The following is an 18919-nucleotide window of genomic DNA, read 5'->3' as shown; positions in this document are numbered from 1 at the left end:
TCCATGAGGCTCTGTGTGGGTGGACCAAGCTAGAAGTTGGGTCCACTGAGGGTAAAATGTGGGTCGATCGAATGGAATATCCCAGATCTCAATTGTGATGCTATTTTCCTATGCATCCCATAGTACACAGGAGTTTACGATCCCAACCGTACATCCTAGGATAGTATGTCACTCTGGAAATGTCATGACAGACTATCTCTTCAGGCATTCACATACTTTTTAATAGATCCGAAAATGGTTATCGGATATAATTTTATTTTTTAAAATAAAATAGAAATTAAAATCACAAGTGTGGAATGGATATCCGGTGTCCTACCATGCAACTGCCCAACACGGTAAACATAAATAACAATCACATTTTCATTACTCGTACAGAAAAGTAAATAAACATGTAACATCGTCTCGCTATAACATAAAAAATATTAACCTTGGATATCCACTCGTCTACACACGCATCCAATCTAAGTCAATCTTACTTGCAACAAGATTCTTTGAAACTTTAATGCTCAAATCATTTTCTTTTAGAATTCGACCAATATCGTACACCTTTTGAAATTTCAATCGATTTGCATAGTTAAAATTCATTTTATTTGAGAAAAAAAGGTTCAACATGATCAAAATGGGTTTCTAAGGCAATTCGCATACGGTAGGGCGATTGATGCAAGTTCGGACAACCAAACCCGAGAAATGCAAAATGCTGAATTTTTGTACATGGGGCTCTGGGTTGGTCGATTGAGCATGAGTTGGGTCGACCAAGGGTAAAACGTGGGTTGACTGAATTAGTTGAGTCAACCGAACCCGGGAGGTGCTTACCCTCCACTTCTTCGTGGGGCGAATGGTCGGTTGACCGAGGTGGAAGTTGGGTTGGCCGAGCTCGAGAAGAGTGCACTTTGCACTTACACACATGGGGCGATTCGTTGGTCAACCGAGGTGGGTTGACTGAGTGGCATGACAGGACTAAACACATTGAGGTTGATTGCCATTTTATTCGAGAGAAGAGTGTATCAAGTGTAGTGTGTAGTGTGTAGTGTGTACCTCGTTTGTGAAGGTAAAAGACCAACTAGCTAACATTTTTACAAGAGGAATTAGTGGTATGAGTTCTTAGGCAAGTTGGGAATGGTGGATATTTATTCACCAACTTGAGGGGGAGTGTTGCAAAATGGTTAGAATAGTCTTTTTTACTTTTATTATATGTGTATGTCTTTTATATTATGTCTAGGGGTAATGTTATTTTTGTATAGTTTAGTATAAATAATAAACCCCGAGAATTTGTGAGATTAACTCACGATTCTTCTTTTCTCCTTTTTCTTCTTTTTCTCTATTCCCTTTTCTTTTACTTGTTTGGATTTTTTTATATTTGCAAATATGACAATCTATGAAAAGGTTGTGTTTTCATTACCTAATATTCAACTCCACCAATCGTGGTTGGTTTTGTTGCAAATTTTCATTATTAAGTTGATTGGAAGGCGATGATCACATAACACTCTAGAAACACACCTCTACTTTAATTACCCAATTCTAATTCTATGGATAACATCCGCTTCAATTTCTCTGTATGTACAGATAGTAGAACCAAGATAGCAAAAATGGTTGCTTCAGAGCATTTCTTCACTACAAATTATTTACTCTTTGTTCCTTTTTGCGTATGTCATTACTAAAATTGCACTATGCATACTTTATAACTATAGACATTATGCAACACAATGTATTTTTAGTAAATATTAGTATTTGTGATATTAATATTAATTGTTTTGTAAAAATACGATAGTATTAAATTTTGACATTTTGACATATTTAAATGAAATATATTAAAATGCTTCCATTTCCGCAAGGTTCAAAATGAAATTTAATTGATGATTTCATTTTATCTATATTTCAATAGACATCTGATGTAAGACATTTACAATTCTAAATAGTTTCCTAATTCTATTAGGATTTGTTTCTATTTTTTAGTTCTATTAGGATTTCTATTTTATAGTTATTTTAGGAGGACAATTCCTTGTTAGTTTCTATTTTGTTCTAATTAATTAAGTGTATCTACATCAACCCACACCCTATGAGGATTGAATTCAATTAGGAACGTATCAAAATAAAATAAAAAAAATGTGCAATCTCATCTCCAATTGAGACCACTCGACCGATTTCGTTTTTATCATTTAGGCTATAATTAGAAGTGTCCAATTTGAGTTCTAATAGGATTAGAAAGTTAGTATTATGTTATAGATAGGTTACGAATGCTAATTTTTAGTGTTTTCAAAGGTTTCTAAATTGTTATGATGAAGTTATCTATACAAGGAGCTCTAAAAACAAAATTCAATGAATTCCAAAAAAACATATCAATTCAATTATATTTTCTCTTAATTACTTTTTAGTTTCATGCTTTATTTTCTTTCAAGCTATTGTTTGTTTACCTATTGAATCTATTGATTTACACGCTTCTGCTACATCAAGTGGTATCAAAGCTTTTGCTATGATCCACAAAAGATGGTTGGTGAAGGTGATTTTGTCACAAAATCTTATCTAGAAATTCAATTTGAGAGGCTTGAGGCAAGAATTATGACTAAATTAGAGTCTAAGTTGGAATCCCTTATTCACGGCATGGTTTTCAACACTCTTGAGAAGGAAAAATGTAAGAAAATTGAAGATGAAGAGACCCCAAAGGATTCCCACCATCAATTCCCCTAAACAAATTAGCCCTTAGGGTAGCAATCATTGAGATCAAATCGATCAATTTTCAAAATTCAGCACAAAATTTTAATCATACCCAAATTATACCCTCCCAAATTGCATCTGATGTTATCCTAAACCCTCAAATCTGTCATCCACCACCAACCCATCAAAATCCTTTCAATAATCCCATTCCCTACCCTTCTCCCCACCTCTACAACACTCTTACATGCTTGCTCAACCCTCACATACCCTTTCCCATCTTACTACACCCTTTCGGAATTTTATCCAACACTCAACATCCTCCAAAACTCAACATTCAATAATACGTTTTGATTTTATGGATGAAAATGATTCTCAACCCATCAAAAATACCTTCTATGACAATTTTTTCCTTCATTGTGGACATCCTCACCTTCTACCTTTTCGAGATTGAAAAACCCGTCACAATAATGAAAGTTTGAAGATTGGATATTACTGGAAGTGGATTAGAAAGCGAGGTGTATGGAGAACGAAAACAAGAAAAAAAGGTCTTCAAGAACAACTCGAGGACGAGTTTTTTTCAAAGAAAGGGGCTACGACCATCTACAATTCTAAGTAGTTTTCTAATTCTATTAGGATTTTTATTTTATAATTATTTTAGGAGGACACTTTCTTGTTAGTTTCTATTTTGTTTTAAATTCGTTTTTATTATTTAGGCTATAATTAGCAGTGTTTACAAGTGTCCAATTTGGGTTTTAATAGGATTAGAAATTTGGGTTAGTATTATGTTATAGATAGGTTGGGAATGTTAATTTTAGTGTTTTAGAAGGTTTCTAAATTGTTATAATGAAGTTATCTATATCAAGAGCTCCAAAAACGAAATTCAGTGAATTCCAAAAAAGCATATCAATTTTTATATTTTCTATCTTAATTACTTTTTAGCTTTATGTTTTATTTTCTTTCAAGCTATTGCTTGTTTGCTTATCGAATCTATTGATTCACACGCTTCCGTTACGTCAACATCACTGTTCATCTCACAAAATATTTCAGTAAACTAAGAATTTTGACTAAAATAATTAAATCTTAGGTATAAAATTGCAAGATTTTGGTAGAAATATTTTGATCTGTAGTAAACTTTTATCAAAATTTTCTTTATTAATAATATTACTCTAAAAATATTGATAAAATTTATAACAATAACAGAACTTATGAATTGCTTATAGAAAGAACTTGTGAATAATAATAATAATAATGATGATCACTAATAAAAATTACACAATATGCAATTGTTAAAATAAATGAATCTAAATTAATTAGATATTACATTATTTTATTTTGATATATTCTAACATATTAGTTCGTTTCTATAAGCATTCTCATCAAGGGCGGAGCCAGGATTTTGCCCATGTGGGGTCTCAACCAAGAGTAGAAATTTTTTTGTGGGGACAATTAAGGGAAAAAAAAAAATTGGTGGGGGGGGGGGGGGGTGGGCAACTAATAGTAGAATTTTTTTTTTGTGGGGGCAATAGTGGCAGATTGTTTTATCTGCTGCTAAAATCTGTCGCAATAGCTCACTAATTCATTAGCTTTTGAAAATTCTTGTGGGGGCATGTGCCCCCACTGTAATTCCGCCCCTGATTCTCATGCAATTTTCTATCTTATATCATTTTCTACAATTTCAATAAAAAATCCTTAATATTTCTATCATTTTCATGACTATTGTAAACACTGATTAAAATATTTCCATTTCTAGAGTGACCAAAATAGGCATTGAAATCTAAATTTAACACCAAAATGTATCTTAGTAGCAACTAAGGAATTTAAATTACTTACGGATTATAGTGCTCAACAACAAGTACAACTATGCCCTTTTAGTTCAAAGTCTCCATCTTGATCTCAAGTCACTTAACATTGAGATAGTCATCTGAGATGATCGAAATCCCAAGCATTGTGACATTAACAATAATTGATCAAATAAGTATATTGATTTAATACGTGCTTCACTGGTATATTGATTCAAATACATGATTCTTTGCATGAAAGAGAAAGTGTTTACAAATAACTATATTGATTTAATTAATAGTATCATTAAAAAAAATGAAGATAATCAGTTTTTTTTTGTCTCTTTATGTCTTTGATGCATTTGTTTTTCTGATAGTTATGTTTGATACATATTGGATGGTACGAACGTGATCCAACTGGAAAATTAGTTTTCATATCCTACTTTACCAATCAACTCTATCTCGAGTCGAGAGAAACATCAGCAAGGGATGGAAACTCTTTTGTTACTCAAGATCTGTTATTTAACTGCTGCTTACTCTGACCTGAGGGAGGAAAGAAGTCTAATCACCTCCGTATTTTCCTTTTGTTTCTGCGTCTTCTGTACATCACTGGTAATTGGTTGGTACTGATTAAGCTCTTCATGCACATGCATCATAGATGCGAAAATCTGGCCCAGGGCTTTATTATTTTGCTGGAAAGAGAAATACTCTTGAGTGAGCTCATAAATCCGAGTGATATTGTTTGATTCGGAATACATATAATTCATTTTTTCCATGGTCTCCTTGGCTCTGTCCGAGAACATGAAGTTGGCACTGATATGTCATTCCAGAATATCCCACATCCATATGACAATCTGAGTATCTTGTTACTCCCACAACTAAATCACATTAGAATCGTTAGAATTGCGTATATTCGTGATTAGATGATTATGTTTGCCCTTTGCTTTCAAGAATGTCTCCATTGCTTTGGCCACAAAATGTTATATTACTTTCATTGAGTTTAATGAAAGTTATCTTGATGTGTTTCTGTTACTTGGGGGTATGTTAGCATGGTAGGTTGGGTAGTAGGGAGTGAATATTGTTAAAGGGGAGAGCTTGTCTCTGAAATAAAAGGGAAGTCCAATAACATAGGTACCGTTTCCTCCTTTATAGAGAGTGGGTAGCTGACTTGGTTAGCTAGTGGGTGTTAGAGAAAAGTTGAGTACTAGCCTCAACGGCTCTCATTTTATTTGTATTTAAGTTGCTGCTGGACTGAATAAAATCATCTCTGAAATTTCTATTTGAACTTCATAACAAGTCTTGGAGGCTCTGGTTCCCCTCGAAGTGAACCAATTTGTTACTCTTTTCACCTGCTAATATAGGGAATAAGAAATCAAGATGCATCATATCTGAACCCCAACAAGATCCGAAGATAACTCCATATTTGTCATCTGCTCCATGAGATAAACTACAGTAGATTGTTCTACAATTTTGTAGTGTTTCCCCACAAACTGATTTAGGGTTTTTTTAACCTAGTTCTTTATCGATTTTCTACTAAGAAACCCTCTCCCTCACTCATGAATTTCTAAAAGCCAAGAATCACAGAAAACCTCCAAATTCAACTGATAAACTGAACTGGAAGCACTCTACACTCTATCCAGGAACAAGCACCTAGAATAGAAGAAAGATTTGATTTGAAGTCCTTTTTGATCAAATCACACCTAAAATATGGAGAAAACAACCTCCAGATGAGATCTCCGAACTTTTGACACTTGATGAAATTATACCAAAAGTTGGAGTAACAACCTCCAGAAGAAATCACCTAGGCCATAATGGTCTAGAAACAGGTTTGTAGGCTTGATTTCACGAAAAATACCACCAACTAACTTGGAACAGCACGAACCACCAAAAATCCCTCTTAGGTTTAATCGCATGAGGGGATACATAAAATCACAACCTGAAACTATTAATTTTAGTTACGAAAACTATTATAAAAGAAAATAGTATTAGTATAATACTTCCAAAGCAACATGAAACTTTGAACCATGCCTCCGAGTATGTTCATCCTTTCTTGCTCAAACTTAGAAATATTATGCATTGGCATATTCCCATAATATTTCCATCATTTCCACTGCTTTTCACTGCAGCAATTTTACAATGGTCGAAATATTTCTATGCAAGATTCATTTCCAAGCAGTCTGAAATGTAACCAAAAATCAGAATTTGAAACATGGATTCGATGCACACTTTGTTCCATTTTAACTTATCATATTGATTTTGAAATTGACCTTGGGCATTATGTTGTCAAGATTATTCATTCATTGTCCATAATGGAATAAATTTTGACATATTTCCAAGTTGAACATATTTTATTCTGGTGCAGGTTTCACAAACTGACGTAAAAATTTTCTTTGAATTAACATGTGGTCAGGTCTGCACAATTCCATGACTTATTTTTCTGAGTGGTTGCCAAACATTATTAGCAGTAAGTAGTTGTTACTTACATAGTTGGCTCACTTTGTCATTTACAGGTTTCTCGTCTTAGGCTTTTGGGGGATCATGTGCACTCAACACGCATTGCATTTGTTGAGTTCATTACGGTAAGCTTTCAAACTGCTGTATTAAAGCAATTGATAACATTGGCTGTTGTATTATAGATACAGATATGAGCACAGAATGATCCTTCGTTTTACTGAGTTCCAAGACATGGTTAAGGATATGGGCGTCCCACAAAATATATCAGTACGATGCCTATTTTAGTCATTTTACTCACATCATGGAAAATCAAATGAAACTTGTATTAAGTATGTAACAATGACATGCACACTTGTATCAGTGTTTGACACTGGTTTTTGGTGAGACTCGAAACATCGACACATGACATACCTACACATGTGTTATAATATAAAATTTGAGCTATATTTTCTCAGAAACAAGGTATTAAAACTCCATAATTTTACAAAAATCCTTTTCCCTTGGTCTCAGCATCGAGAGGAACTTTTTTACCAGTACATCAAAGGGCATAATTTTATTTTATTTTTTTGGCAAAATTTCTGTCAAAATCACTTGATGTAGTTACATCATAGTGGTTTATATTTCTATTGTCCATGGTGCAATTACGTTTCTGTGTGCATGACCAAGGCTTTTTGGGGTAAAGAATTTCAACCTAAAAGTCTATGACTATGCATGGACGAATTATATTTTATTTATGTTTACCTCTTTATAACTTGGTCTTTAGAAAAATATATATTTTTCAATATTTTAAATAAAAAATTATGTAATATCCAATAAAAATTATATAGTTTAACAAATATGACTTGTAAATTATTCATAGCATTCATTAATTACCAGATATCAGTTATGATCGATTAGTTATCTGGTCTTGGACACATGGCTTAATTGATTGACATATTGCAATGCAACTTTGAGGTTTTGGGTTCAAGTCCAGCATTCCTATAAAATACGGAAAATACATAAATGAATAAAAAAAAAGATAGATTAATTATCTGTAAAAATAAATTTCATTGAAAACTCTAAATTTTTTTTGAACATCTTGGAGAATTTAGAATAATACATCGATCAAAAAAAAAAGAATTTAGAATAATACAGTGCCTTGCATCCATATTCTATGCATTGCAGGGCATGTCAGAGCATTCATTGAATCGATTATATTCTAGTTACTTGAAATTTTACTAACTAAAAAAAAAAAAAAAAAAATTAAAAAGAAACGGCCAGGGATACTTGAGCTCAACAGTTAATAATCTATACAATACATAACTTGTCGAAATGAAATGAGATCACAAATGGAGTAGCTTCTAAAATACCAAACTAACGAACAACACAGAAATGGTTAGAAAAGAGGTTGACTTTTACGAGGTAGGTGGCAGCTAATTGAGCATTGGGCTATAAAGAAAACATTAACATTTAGTTATACGCATTTTGTGTAGTTAAAGTAACATGATTATGATAATTTTCATTTATAATTATAATTATTTTTTGCAGTTTTTTTCTTAAATATCTTAACCACCATGTAATAAAATGTTGTGGAATTCTTGTCATCACTTTTTATTTTTGTTTATTTCTAGGAGTAATAAGTTATTAGTATTAGGGATATATGCGTGTGAGGTTGATAGTTATGGATGGATTCATTTTCTTTGACACGCTTCCTCTTCAATTTAGGAAAATCAAATTTTGTTGATCTGATTGAAGCTTGTGAATTACTTGGTGTTTAAATCCTCTACGTAGAGGATCATTTTAGTCGTGGGCCTGTGGATACTCTCATATGTTAAAGCCTCACAAGGATTTTAGTGGTTTGGTGATGTTGCGGGTAAGTTTTGTGGCATTTTTCGTGTAGTAGAAGGTGACTGTTGTTGTTTGTGTGTTTTTTTGAGGCCAATAGATCCTCTTTGCCTATTCTAAGTTGTGAGATTTCACTAGAAGGGTTTTTCGCTCAGTTTTAGGTTGTCTGATTTCACCAGAGAGATTTTTCTAGTAGTTTCTGAGGATTTTTCACAAATCTTAATTGTGGTAAAAGCACCACAAATTTCTAAAGAAATTCTATTGTGTTTTTATAGTTGATTTATGGAGTAGAAAACGATCATGGGGGTTTCCCAAGACCTTGTAGGGGTTCAGATGACTTCCATTAGAATTAGGAAGCAATTACATTCATTGGTCTAAAGCAGTAGAGGTATTTTTAAAAGCGAAGGGGAAATGTAGCCACCTGATTAGGGATAAACCTATTTTTCATGATCTTATTGTGATTGTTGAATGAGAGTAAGAAGTTGCTCAGATCGTGACATGGATGTGGAACAATATGGAGCCACAAATGAGTACTAATTTTATGTTCTTCGACCCAACTAAGGAGATATGGGAGCGGATGAAGAATATGTACTCAGGATCTAATGATATCACCAGAATTTATTTACTCACACATGAGCATTTTTCTCTACAACAAGACGACAATACATTTGAGCAGATTTTTGTAACCATGATACGTGTATGTGAGGAATTAAATCATTATCAGCCTATGGCTAGTGATATTCAGTAGATAGATAAACAAAAGAGAGGATAGAGAAGTGATGAGGTTGCTATTCTCACTCAAGCTAGAGTTTGAGTTTGTTAGGTCTCAAATATTGGGCAGTCAAGACTTGCCATCTCTTACTAATGTTTTTTTCTTGATTCAAGAAAGTGATGTTATCAAATAATAACAAGAATCCACATCAATCACATACAGATTCAATAAAAAAATCCTCAAAGATCCATCCATAATCAATCCTTATAAAAAAAGAATTGATAAAGACTCGATAAAGATCAATAATAATCCAATCAAGAATCATAAAGAGACTTTTTTTTGATTAAATGAATAGATATTACACAATAAAGATTCAATCTTGGAACAGGCATAATCAAGAATGACATTAAGAATGTGGATAAGGCATACTAGAACATCCTATTTTCTGGAGACTGGAGATCTCTGTTTTCCTTCCTCTGACCATTGCATTGGAACCACATGGTAACTAAACAAAAACTATTCCATGTCCACGTTCCTATTCCACTCACTCAAGCCAGAGTATGAGGCTGTTAGGTCTCAAATCTTGGGCAACCAGGACCTCCCATGTCTTACTAATGTTTTTTTTCTTGATTTAAGAGACGTTATCAAATAATAGTAATGGTGGTGGTGGTTGATCAACTTTAGCAGTTTCTAGAGATCATGGAAGCCATGTTCATGGTAATTGTAAATGTACCTCGAGCACCTCAACACTACCTTTAATGGTAAATCTATCTACTTCCACCTAGTTGGGGAATCGGCGTGGTGCCAAATACCCTCCGATGATCAAGTTAGTATCTAAGTTGTAGAAAATAATGGTTATAAAATTGAATCACCACCTAAAAGTCCCTTCTAATATGGCTTCCTCCTCTATTATAGGCTAATCTCTTTCCTTGACACATCAACCCCTTTCCTTATAGAAGGGAATTCTTGATGATTCTTTTTTGGATCTTCGGGTTCGTCAAGGGAAAGCCTTAACAAGGTAGAAATTTATCCATTTGGAAAGAACTTGATCAATACAGTCAACTTTTCCAAGATTCTTGGGATATTTTCCTAACTCATTGGGAGCATGGTTGAGTTCATCCCAACCATCTGAGTTTGTCCCAACTATTCCGAAAAATGAACAGTTTAGCTCAGCTCAACCAAGCTGAGCTAATCTAGACCGCAGGTATCCTGGGGTTAAATTGAGCTGGAATGTAATCTCTCCTATCCTTTGTACTCTTCTTAAATCCCGCTACGTGTAAAGCCAGGATTCAGTCCAAATTCTATCCTATACAAGTACAACCAAAAAGTGTCCATGCAATGTCCAATACAATATCAGTATTATATTATGTACCCTAAATATTTTGAAGAATCTAGGTATCATAGGCGATAACTGGATGGTTGCATTAATTGATTACTATTTTTAAGTTAAAGATGAAGATTCTGCAAAGGCTTTGTATTTTCACTTTGGTTATTACCATAAGATTTTACAATATAATTGTTCATTGACTTACCAATCTGTACAAGCTACGCCATTGCGCATAGTTCACATATCAAAAGCTGAAATGACTACTTTTATTAAAAGCACTCTTGCAAGCTTACATGTCTCTTAGTCTTACATGGCGCCTTTCAGAATTCACACGATTCTAGCTATAAAATAATTTGAAAAAATTTAAAGAGATTTCTTACTGACCTATTATAGTAATGATCAAAAAACTATTAGGAATTTTGAATGAAGAGTTTCCATTTCTTTGGAGGAGGAATTCCCCTCATTCTTGCATGCATACTTGTCAAATATACTGTTTCACTTAGATTTCATGTGTTGGTAGCCAACCAGCTTAAAAATTCTTCGAAGGGATTTCTTGGAGTCTGAAGGAGCAAAATAGAGATTTCATTTAGTTCATCAGAAAATGGTATAACCTAAGAATTTTGGTGAATTAAACATAATGAAATCGGGGATTATGATCGAAGCACTTCGAAAAAATGAAGAAATATTAACAACTGCTTTGGAAATGGTTATGGTAATTGTTAGAATTCTGTATAACAGAACTTTGTTTCTGTTATATACACGAACAGCCAGGCTGTTCTGTGTTTGTGCAACAGCCCTAGAACTTTTAATTCAATCGAGGTAGGCTACCTTATGTTATTTATGTGGGCACCACATACTTTTTATTAGTTGTTTTTAATAAATAGAGGCCGGATCCTATAACTTATGTTGTGTTCGTCTCTCTCTCTCTAATCTTCTTCTTCTCCTCTCTCTCTTCTAGTTGCTCTAGGTTTGGGTTTCTTACTTGGTATCAGAGCGGAGCTTTTTTTTTTTCCTTCAATTTTTTTAGGTTTTATTTAAACCCTTTTTTTCTTTTGCAGTTGAACTTTTATTTGTGCAGTTTTGTGGTGAAAAGAACTTCGGTTCGTTGTGTTGTTTCAAGATAAACCCTAGATGTGTATCTAAGTCGTGGTTGTATATTTATGGTTGGTTGTGACTGAGTTTTGGGGCTGTGTGGTGCTATTTTTCAGTTGTTTTAAAATGTTTAATTGTGGTGTGTGGTGTCTAGGTCAGTTTTTTGGTGGAAATTGGATTTTTGATTTACCCAAAATTGGTGGAGTTCTTTCACCTCCAACCTTTGCTGCACATCTCTTAGGTGTCTTTTACATTGATTGTTTTCTCCCTCGTTGTGTGTATGCTCCTCTTCGTGGTGGTTCTAATGGATGAGCGGAGCTCTTCAAGTGATGATTTGACAAAAACAATTACTTCGGGATGGTTGAATGGAAATAACTACTATTCTTGGTCCTATGCTATAAATGTGTTCCTAAGAGCCAAGAAAAAAATAAAGTTCCTTGTTGAAGATCCTCCTCCTGAGCATACTCACCGACTTTCCAAAAAGTCTTTGATTAAATCGTGATTTTAAAGACTAGTGATTAAATCACGACTTTTTAAGAAAGTTGTGAGACTTTTGAAAAAGTCGCGATTTAATAAAAAAAATGATTTAATCGTCACTTTTTAAAAGGTTTTTTTCATAGACCATTTATTCTTAAAGTTAAAATAGGATTTGATGATGTAAATGATAACACGACTTAATAGAAAAAAATACATTGTCCTAACACTATTTCGATTTTTTCTCGATTTTTTTTTCAATTTTTCCCTTGCCGACTTTTTCCCGAACCCCGACTTGGTGACTATGTTCCTAAGGATTCAAAGAACTATGAAGATTTGTGGAGTGAAAATTCATTGCTTAGGACCTAGCTTTAGTTAAGCACGAAGCTGCTTGTGACTTCCAATGTCCAACTCCTTGATACTGCAAAGAAGATTTGAAGCTCTCTTGCAGTGATGTACTCTCAAAAAAGTAATCTGACTAGGGTGTTTGAGCACATGTTTATACCAAATAGGGTGATACCCCTAAATGAACATCACAGCAATCTGAAAGGCATATGGGAAGAATTAACCTTTGAGCACTGATTTGGAAGTTTAGCGACGCCAACGAGAATAGTTCGCATTGATGTTGTCCAGTCTTAACTCATAGTACAATGTATTCAAGGATCAACTTTTGGTTGGTGAGCGACTTCCTTTTGCAGCGAATGCTTATTCTCGCCTTCAAAGGGTATTTTTTACGCACTCAACTCCCTCTTCTCTTAACAAGTCATTTGGCTTAATCACTAGTGATGGTACTCGTGGGATTTCTCGTAGTGGACACGGCGATACTCGCAGTGGTGGAACCCATGGGGGTCGTGGTGATGGTATTGTTTCTAGCCATGGTACCAATTGGTCAAATTGGAAATGCAACTATTGTGATAAGACAGGGCATACTAAAGATTGTTGTTGGGACTAATGGGACGTCTTGACTATGCCCACGATGCATCTATTGATACATCCTCCACATATGTCATTCAACCATCTGCTTCCAGACTCTCGATTATTAATTCTGAGTCTCAAGACAATCGTACTGCTTAACTCAATCAGATCCTTGGAAGTTGTCATGTCTACCCTTTCCTTCATCTTCTCTCACAACAAGTATGGTCAATATAGGTAATTCTGCTTGTGTAGTTACTCGATTCCCTTCATCTTCCTTGGTTATTGACTCTGGTGCTAGTGCTCATATGTCTGGTATCTTTTCCCTTTTTTCTAATTTTCACTTATTTAGATCTCATATTATTTTAGTTGATGGTTCTTCTCATCCTGTCCTTGACATTGGTGTTCTTTACACTATCAACTCCATGACACTCGCTTCTCGCTTATTTGTTCCTCAATTTATTTTTAATCTTCTATCTGTAAGTCAGCTAACAAAATCACTAAATTGTTTTGTAACCTTTTCTCCTATCTCCTGCGTTTTTTAGGACCTCAAGATGATGAACGTGATTGGTTCAGGGCATGAATGGAATGGGTCATATTTTTTGGATTGTGATGAGTCGATTCTTACTTTGAGTGTTGTCGTCTCTCCTCTACAGTGACATTATCATTTGGGTCACTCGTCATTTTAGAATTTGTGTCAAGTTGTTCCCACATTGAGTATTATTTCAATATTAGAATGTGAGGTTTATAAGTTAAGCAAGCATCACCGTAGTAATTTTCCTAGCCTAGAGAGTTGTTACTTGAGTCCTTTTGATGCAGTCCATTCAGACATTTTGGGTCCTGTAAGAATAAAGTACCTTTTGGTTTTTCTTATTTTGTCATTTTTGTGGATGATTACTCTAGAATGACTTGGTTTTTTTTTTTTAACGAAAAGCCGTTCTGAACTATCCAAAATTTTCTTAGCTTTTATAATAAAATATTTGTTTAGTTTGAACTTCGTGTTAAAGAATTTCGTTCTGACAAGCCCTTGAGTATGCCCAAAACACTATGTCTAATCTTTGCAAAGACCTTGATATTATCCATTAGACTACTTGTCCACATACCTCCCAATAGAATGGCATTGTTGAACATAAACTTCGGCATCTTTAGGATGTGACCTGCATCTTATTGTTTAACATGTCCATTCCTAAACCTTATTGGATTGATGGTGTTCTTATTGCTTGTTACCTCATTAATCGAGTTCCTACATCTGTTCTAGGTGGTCAAACACCCTTCTCTTTGTTATATCGTAAGGCCACGCCCTTTTTTCTTATTCTGCATGTCTTTGGTTGTGTGTCCATCATCAACATTCTTGGGACTGTTCATGATAAGTTGTCTCCTTGTGTTATTAAGTGTCTTCTTGGGTTATCTCAAGATTCAAAAGAGCTATCGTTGTTATGATCATGTAAGACGTCGGTATTATACTAGTGTTGATGTCACCTTTTTTGAGTCGACATTGTTTTTATCTACTTTGGGTCGTCAGTTCGATTCTGATCTAGTTCATTCTCGTCAGGGGGAGTTAGTTTTGCCTATTGTTCCTCTTCCAGTGCCATCTCCTCATTGTTTGCAAGTTTATCAATGCTCTCAGCATCGCCTAGTTGTATTTTATGGTCCAACAGTAGCCAAACCATCACCTAAATCTCTTGAGGACATTCCACCTCCTTTTATAACACCAGCATCCTCCACGTTGCTTATTGTATTGCGGAAAGGTATTTGTTTCTGCACTAACCATCGTATTTTTAATTTTGTATCTTTTCATCGCCATTCAACTACTTTTTGCATTTTAGTTGTCAATTGTTTCTGTTCCTAGTACTTATCACAAGGCTTTATCTTCTTTTGGATGGAAACTTGCTATGGATGACGAGATGCATGCCCTTTATCAAAATTAGACTTGGGACCTCACCACTCCTCCTTCAGAGAAGACCACTGGTTGTCATTGGGTGTACATGGTAAAGTATCAACCTGATGGCTTAGTTGATTGCCATAAGACTCAATTGGTGGCTAAAGGGTATACACAGACTTATGGTGTTGATTATTGTGAAACCTTTTTACCTGTTACTCACCTCAACTCTATTAGAATTCTTCTATCTGTCACAGTAAGTTTTAACTGGCCGCTTACCAATTAGACATCAAAAATGCATTTCTTCATGGAGATTTATAAGTGGAAGTGTATATGGATCAGCCCCCAGGTTATGTGGTTGCAGGGAAAGAAATTCTTTTGTATAAGTTGAAGAAGGCATTGTATGGATTGAAATAGTCTCCACGTGCTTGGTTTGATAAATTTAGCTCTGTGATGCTTCGATATGGGTTTTAACATTCTACCTTCGATCATTCTATATTTACTTGGCATTCCACCTCTAGTATGAGTTCTCATTGTGTATGTGGATGACATTATTGTCATTGGAAGTGACTCTATTGGTATTGTCCAATTGAATGTTCATTTGGGTACTCAGTTCCATAAAAAGACTTAGGTCTCCTTTGTTATTTCCTTAGGATTGAGGTCGCACATTCCAAGGATGGATTCACTCTGTGCGAACACAAGCATGTGTTGGACTTATTATCTGAGACATGTACTCTGGGATCTCGTCTAGTTGATACTCTTATGGATTCTTCTGTCAAACTTGATGCTAGACATGAGGAAGTTTTTTGAGGGCACTGAAAGATACAGGCAGTTGGTTGGCAAGCTCATATTTCTCATAGTTACTCGTCCTAACATTGTTTATGTTGTGGGAATGGTCAATCAGTTTATACATGCCCTTCGATAGCCTCATTGAGAAGCTATCTGTCGTATTCTACGCTATCTGAAAGATGCTCCTAGAAAGGGTTTCTTGTACCGTCCTTCATTTTCCTTTATTATTTCTAAATACTTTGATGCTAACTTAGCCGGGAATTGTTTTGATTGTCGTTCTACCTCTGGTTATTACACATTTGTTGGTGGAAATCTTGTTACTTGGCGTAGTAAGAAGCAAAACATTGTGATTCGTTCTAGTGCTGAAGTTGAATATTGTGTAATGGCTCACATTTCTTCTAAGATGTTGTGGGTTCATTCTCTTCTTCGCGATATGAGTGTTGATTCTTCATTACTTATGTAAATGTATTGTGACAGCCAGGCTGGTATTTTTATCAGCAACCTTATCTTTCATGAGTGTACCGAGCATATCGAAGTTGACTGTTACTTTGTTTGGGATTTACTCATGCATAAACAGATTGTCGCACCTTATGTGAAGTTGAGTGATAATTTGACTGATTTTCTCACTAAGCCCTTATCTCGAGTATCTTTTTCTTTTTTGTGTACCAAGCTGGGCATCTTTGATATGTATGCTCCAACTTGAGGGGGAGTGTTAGAATTATGTTTCTGTTATATACATGAACAGTCAGGCTTTTCATGTGTGTTTGTGCGACAGCCCTAGGGCTTTTAATTAAATCATGGTGGGCTATTTATCTAATGGGGCCCACCTTATGTTATTTATGTGGGCCCCATAGACTATAGTTTATGTTGTGTTCGGCTCTCTCTCTCTCTAATCTTCTTCTTCTCCTCTCTTTCTCCTCTTCTACTTGCTTTGGGTTTTGGTTTTTTACTGTGATTTTTGGAAAAAAAGATTTATCGAGTGAAATCACAGTTGCATACTAATGGAAAGATCTGAGGATTTTGGCAAAGGAATGAATTTGATTCAAAGTAGGGAACAGGTGAGAGTTGCTCTCTTGCGAAAACAAAGCAAGTTGTACAAATTTATGTTTCTAGAATCTATGGATTTGTTTTATAAAGAATTTTGATAGGAGGATGGAAAAGTCTGTTTGGAAATGGAAACTAGGTGGTAAGCTTTTTGTGCATTCCATCTATGATTTTTCAATGGAGCTTCTTAGAGAACCTTAATTGATTGAGGCTGATTAAGTGATTTTATGCCCATTTGTAAGTAAGCTGTGGTGGGAACTGTTCAGTATTTTGATGATTTTTTTTCTTCTTGAAAATCTACATAAATTCCTAGGGTATGTTTTGAGCTGGGATTGGAATATACGATTTAAGTATCTTGATTACCTTGGTAAATTTGGATCAACTTTCCTAGTGTGTCTAGAATCTAGATTATGCTAATTCCATTCAATTTTGCAATTAAAATGATTTGAAATCAATCAGGTCAGAATCAAAATCATGGGTTACTTTTCATTATGTTTGCCCGTAGCCTCCCTTTTTTTCCCCATGGTATGAACTCCATTCGATAAAGTTGGAATTTTGAGCCGATATAGGCTTAAGCATTTACAAGTTGTTGGAGTTGTAATTTGATTGTTAATGACTCTTCTCATTGTTTTCACCAATGAAACCACGTGGCTTTGCGTGTTGGAATATTGTTAGATTACAAAATCTTTTCAGGTTTTGCCTTGGAGTCAAATACATATTAATGGGAATATTTTTCCTTTCTCATCAAGAACACTGCTTGTCCACAGCTATTAAGTTGATAGACTTTCGAGGTAGAATCCAATCTAGGTCAAAGAGAGACACAAAGCAAGCTCATGCATACCCTTTTGCACCATATTTGAGGTCTCAAACCCCATTTTGGAGATGCTTCCCGCAATGTTTAAGATTATTTATCTTTGGAATCTTTCCCTTACCACAGTTAAGAGCAATGAGAGCCAATTTGTTTCAATTGCCAACCAGTTGTAGAAAGACTGCACATAATTCTCAAGTTTGAGGCCATGGGTTCAAGTCCAGCTTACCCACAAAAGACATTTGAGGCCTAGCATCAAAACCCGGCCTTCTCCCCCACTTATCTATCAATGAAAAAAAAATGCTCACACCTGTAGCTTGATTTGTGGATATATTGCAAAACAACTTGAGGTTGTGGATTCAAGTCCAGTTAAAAATTTCGGTTCACATCAATCATCAATATGTATTTTTGAAGATAATAAGGATATAAGTTGAGGGGCAGCTGGGCTAAACTGAGTCAAGCAAGGCATCAAACTGGAGCCAATCTACTGTTTTTGATATGAGTCTGCATGTCTTTTTGAGACTAATAATTGTTTCCCTTGTCATGGCACAGGCAGAAAGTGCCATTTTTGCACTGAATTGCAGTGGGATGATTTTGGGAACCCTTCCCGTTAGGTATGTTCACTCAATTTTGAGCAGAGGATCTACCTCTTCTACTGAGTTTCTTTTGTGAGTTTGTACAAGTTGTGATTTTATCTGAATCATCACATTGTGAACTGCTTGTGTGTTATTTAGGGTAAGTCCATCGAAGACACCGGTGAGGCCTCGGATTCCTCGTGCAATGTCGCATTAACTAATCAGAGTTGGTCATCAATCGATTCGATTGGTGTATTTCCTCAGAGAGAGAGAGAGAGACTTGAAGTTCTAAAGGAGTGGTGAAACTTTGTTGTTTTAGCCTATAACATTCTCTGGTTATTAGCATTTTCTGCAATCGGACATGATTCTTCAATCTTTGAAGTTTTTGTTAGGATTTTTTTTTTTTTTTCGTTTCTAATTTGCCACCTCCCAAACTTGTCATTTTTATTGCCATTGAGGGTTCTTGATCCACGTTTATTGTGGTAGTAAGGCAATGACCAAGCAAACGACCTTACTGTTTCACATACCGAGACAGGGTTTAGCTGATTTTGTACCAGAAGCTTGGTTTCAAATATCGTCCAAGACCAAGATGACTTGCC

The 18919-nt window shown here is 35.0% G+C and overlaps 1 protein-coding gene across 3 annotated transcripts in view; it reads left to right on the top strand.

Annotated features, from left to right (window-relative positions):
- Positions 1–18711, top strand: part of LOC147410796 (polyadenylate-binding protein-interacting protein 9-like) — a 37967-nt gene extending 19256 nt beyond the window's left edge. For 2 of the 3 annotated variants that reach the window (XM_086440196.1, XM_086440187.1), the window contains exons 7-9: positions 6793–6840; positions 6941–7009; positions 14778–16523. In XM_086440196.1, coding sequence (XP_086296322.1) covers positions 6793–6840; positions 6941–7009; positions 14778–15074 — 414 coding nt within the window. In that variant the 3' untranslated portion in view covers positions 15075–16523. Of the gene's footprint in view, positions 1–6792; positions 6841–6940; positions 7010–14777; positions 16524–18297; positions 18360–18479 lie in introns of those variants that run through there. The other variant, XM_086440202.1, reaches the window with a different exon arrangement.
- Positions 18712–18919: the final 208 nt, after the last annotated feature.

Source organism: Akebia trifoliata, chromosome 1, assembly GCF_017979445.1.
Source record: "Akebia trifoliata isolate Shusen 1 chromosome 1, ASM1797944v1, whole genome shotgun sequence".
NCBI classification, from domain to species: Eukaryota; Viridiplantae; Streptophyta; class Magnoliopsida; order Ranunculales; family Lardizabalaceae; genus Akebia; species Akebia trifoliata.
The sequence above is the reverse complement of the archived record's forward strand: the minus strand, read 5'-3'. Positions and strand labels throughout refer to the sequence as shown.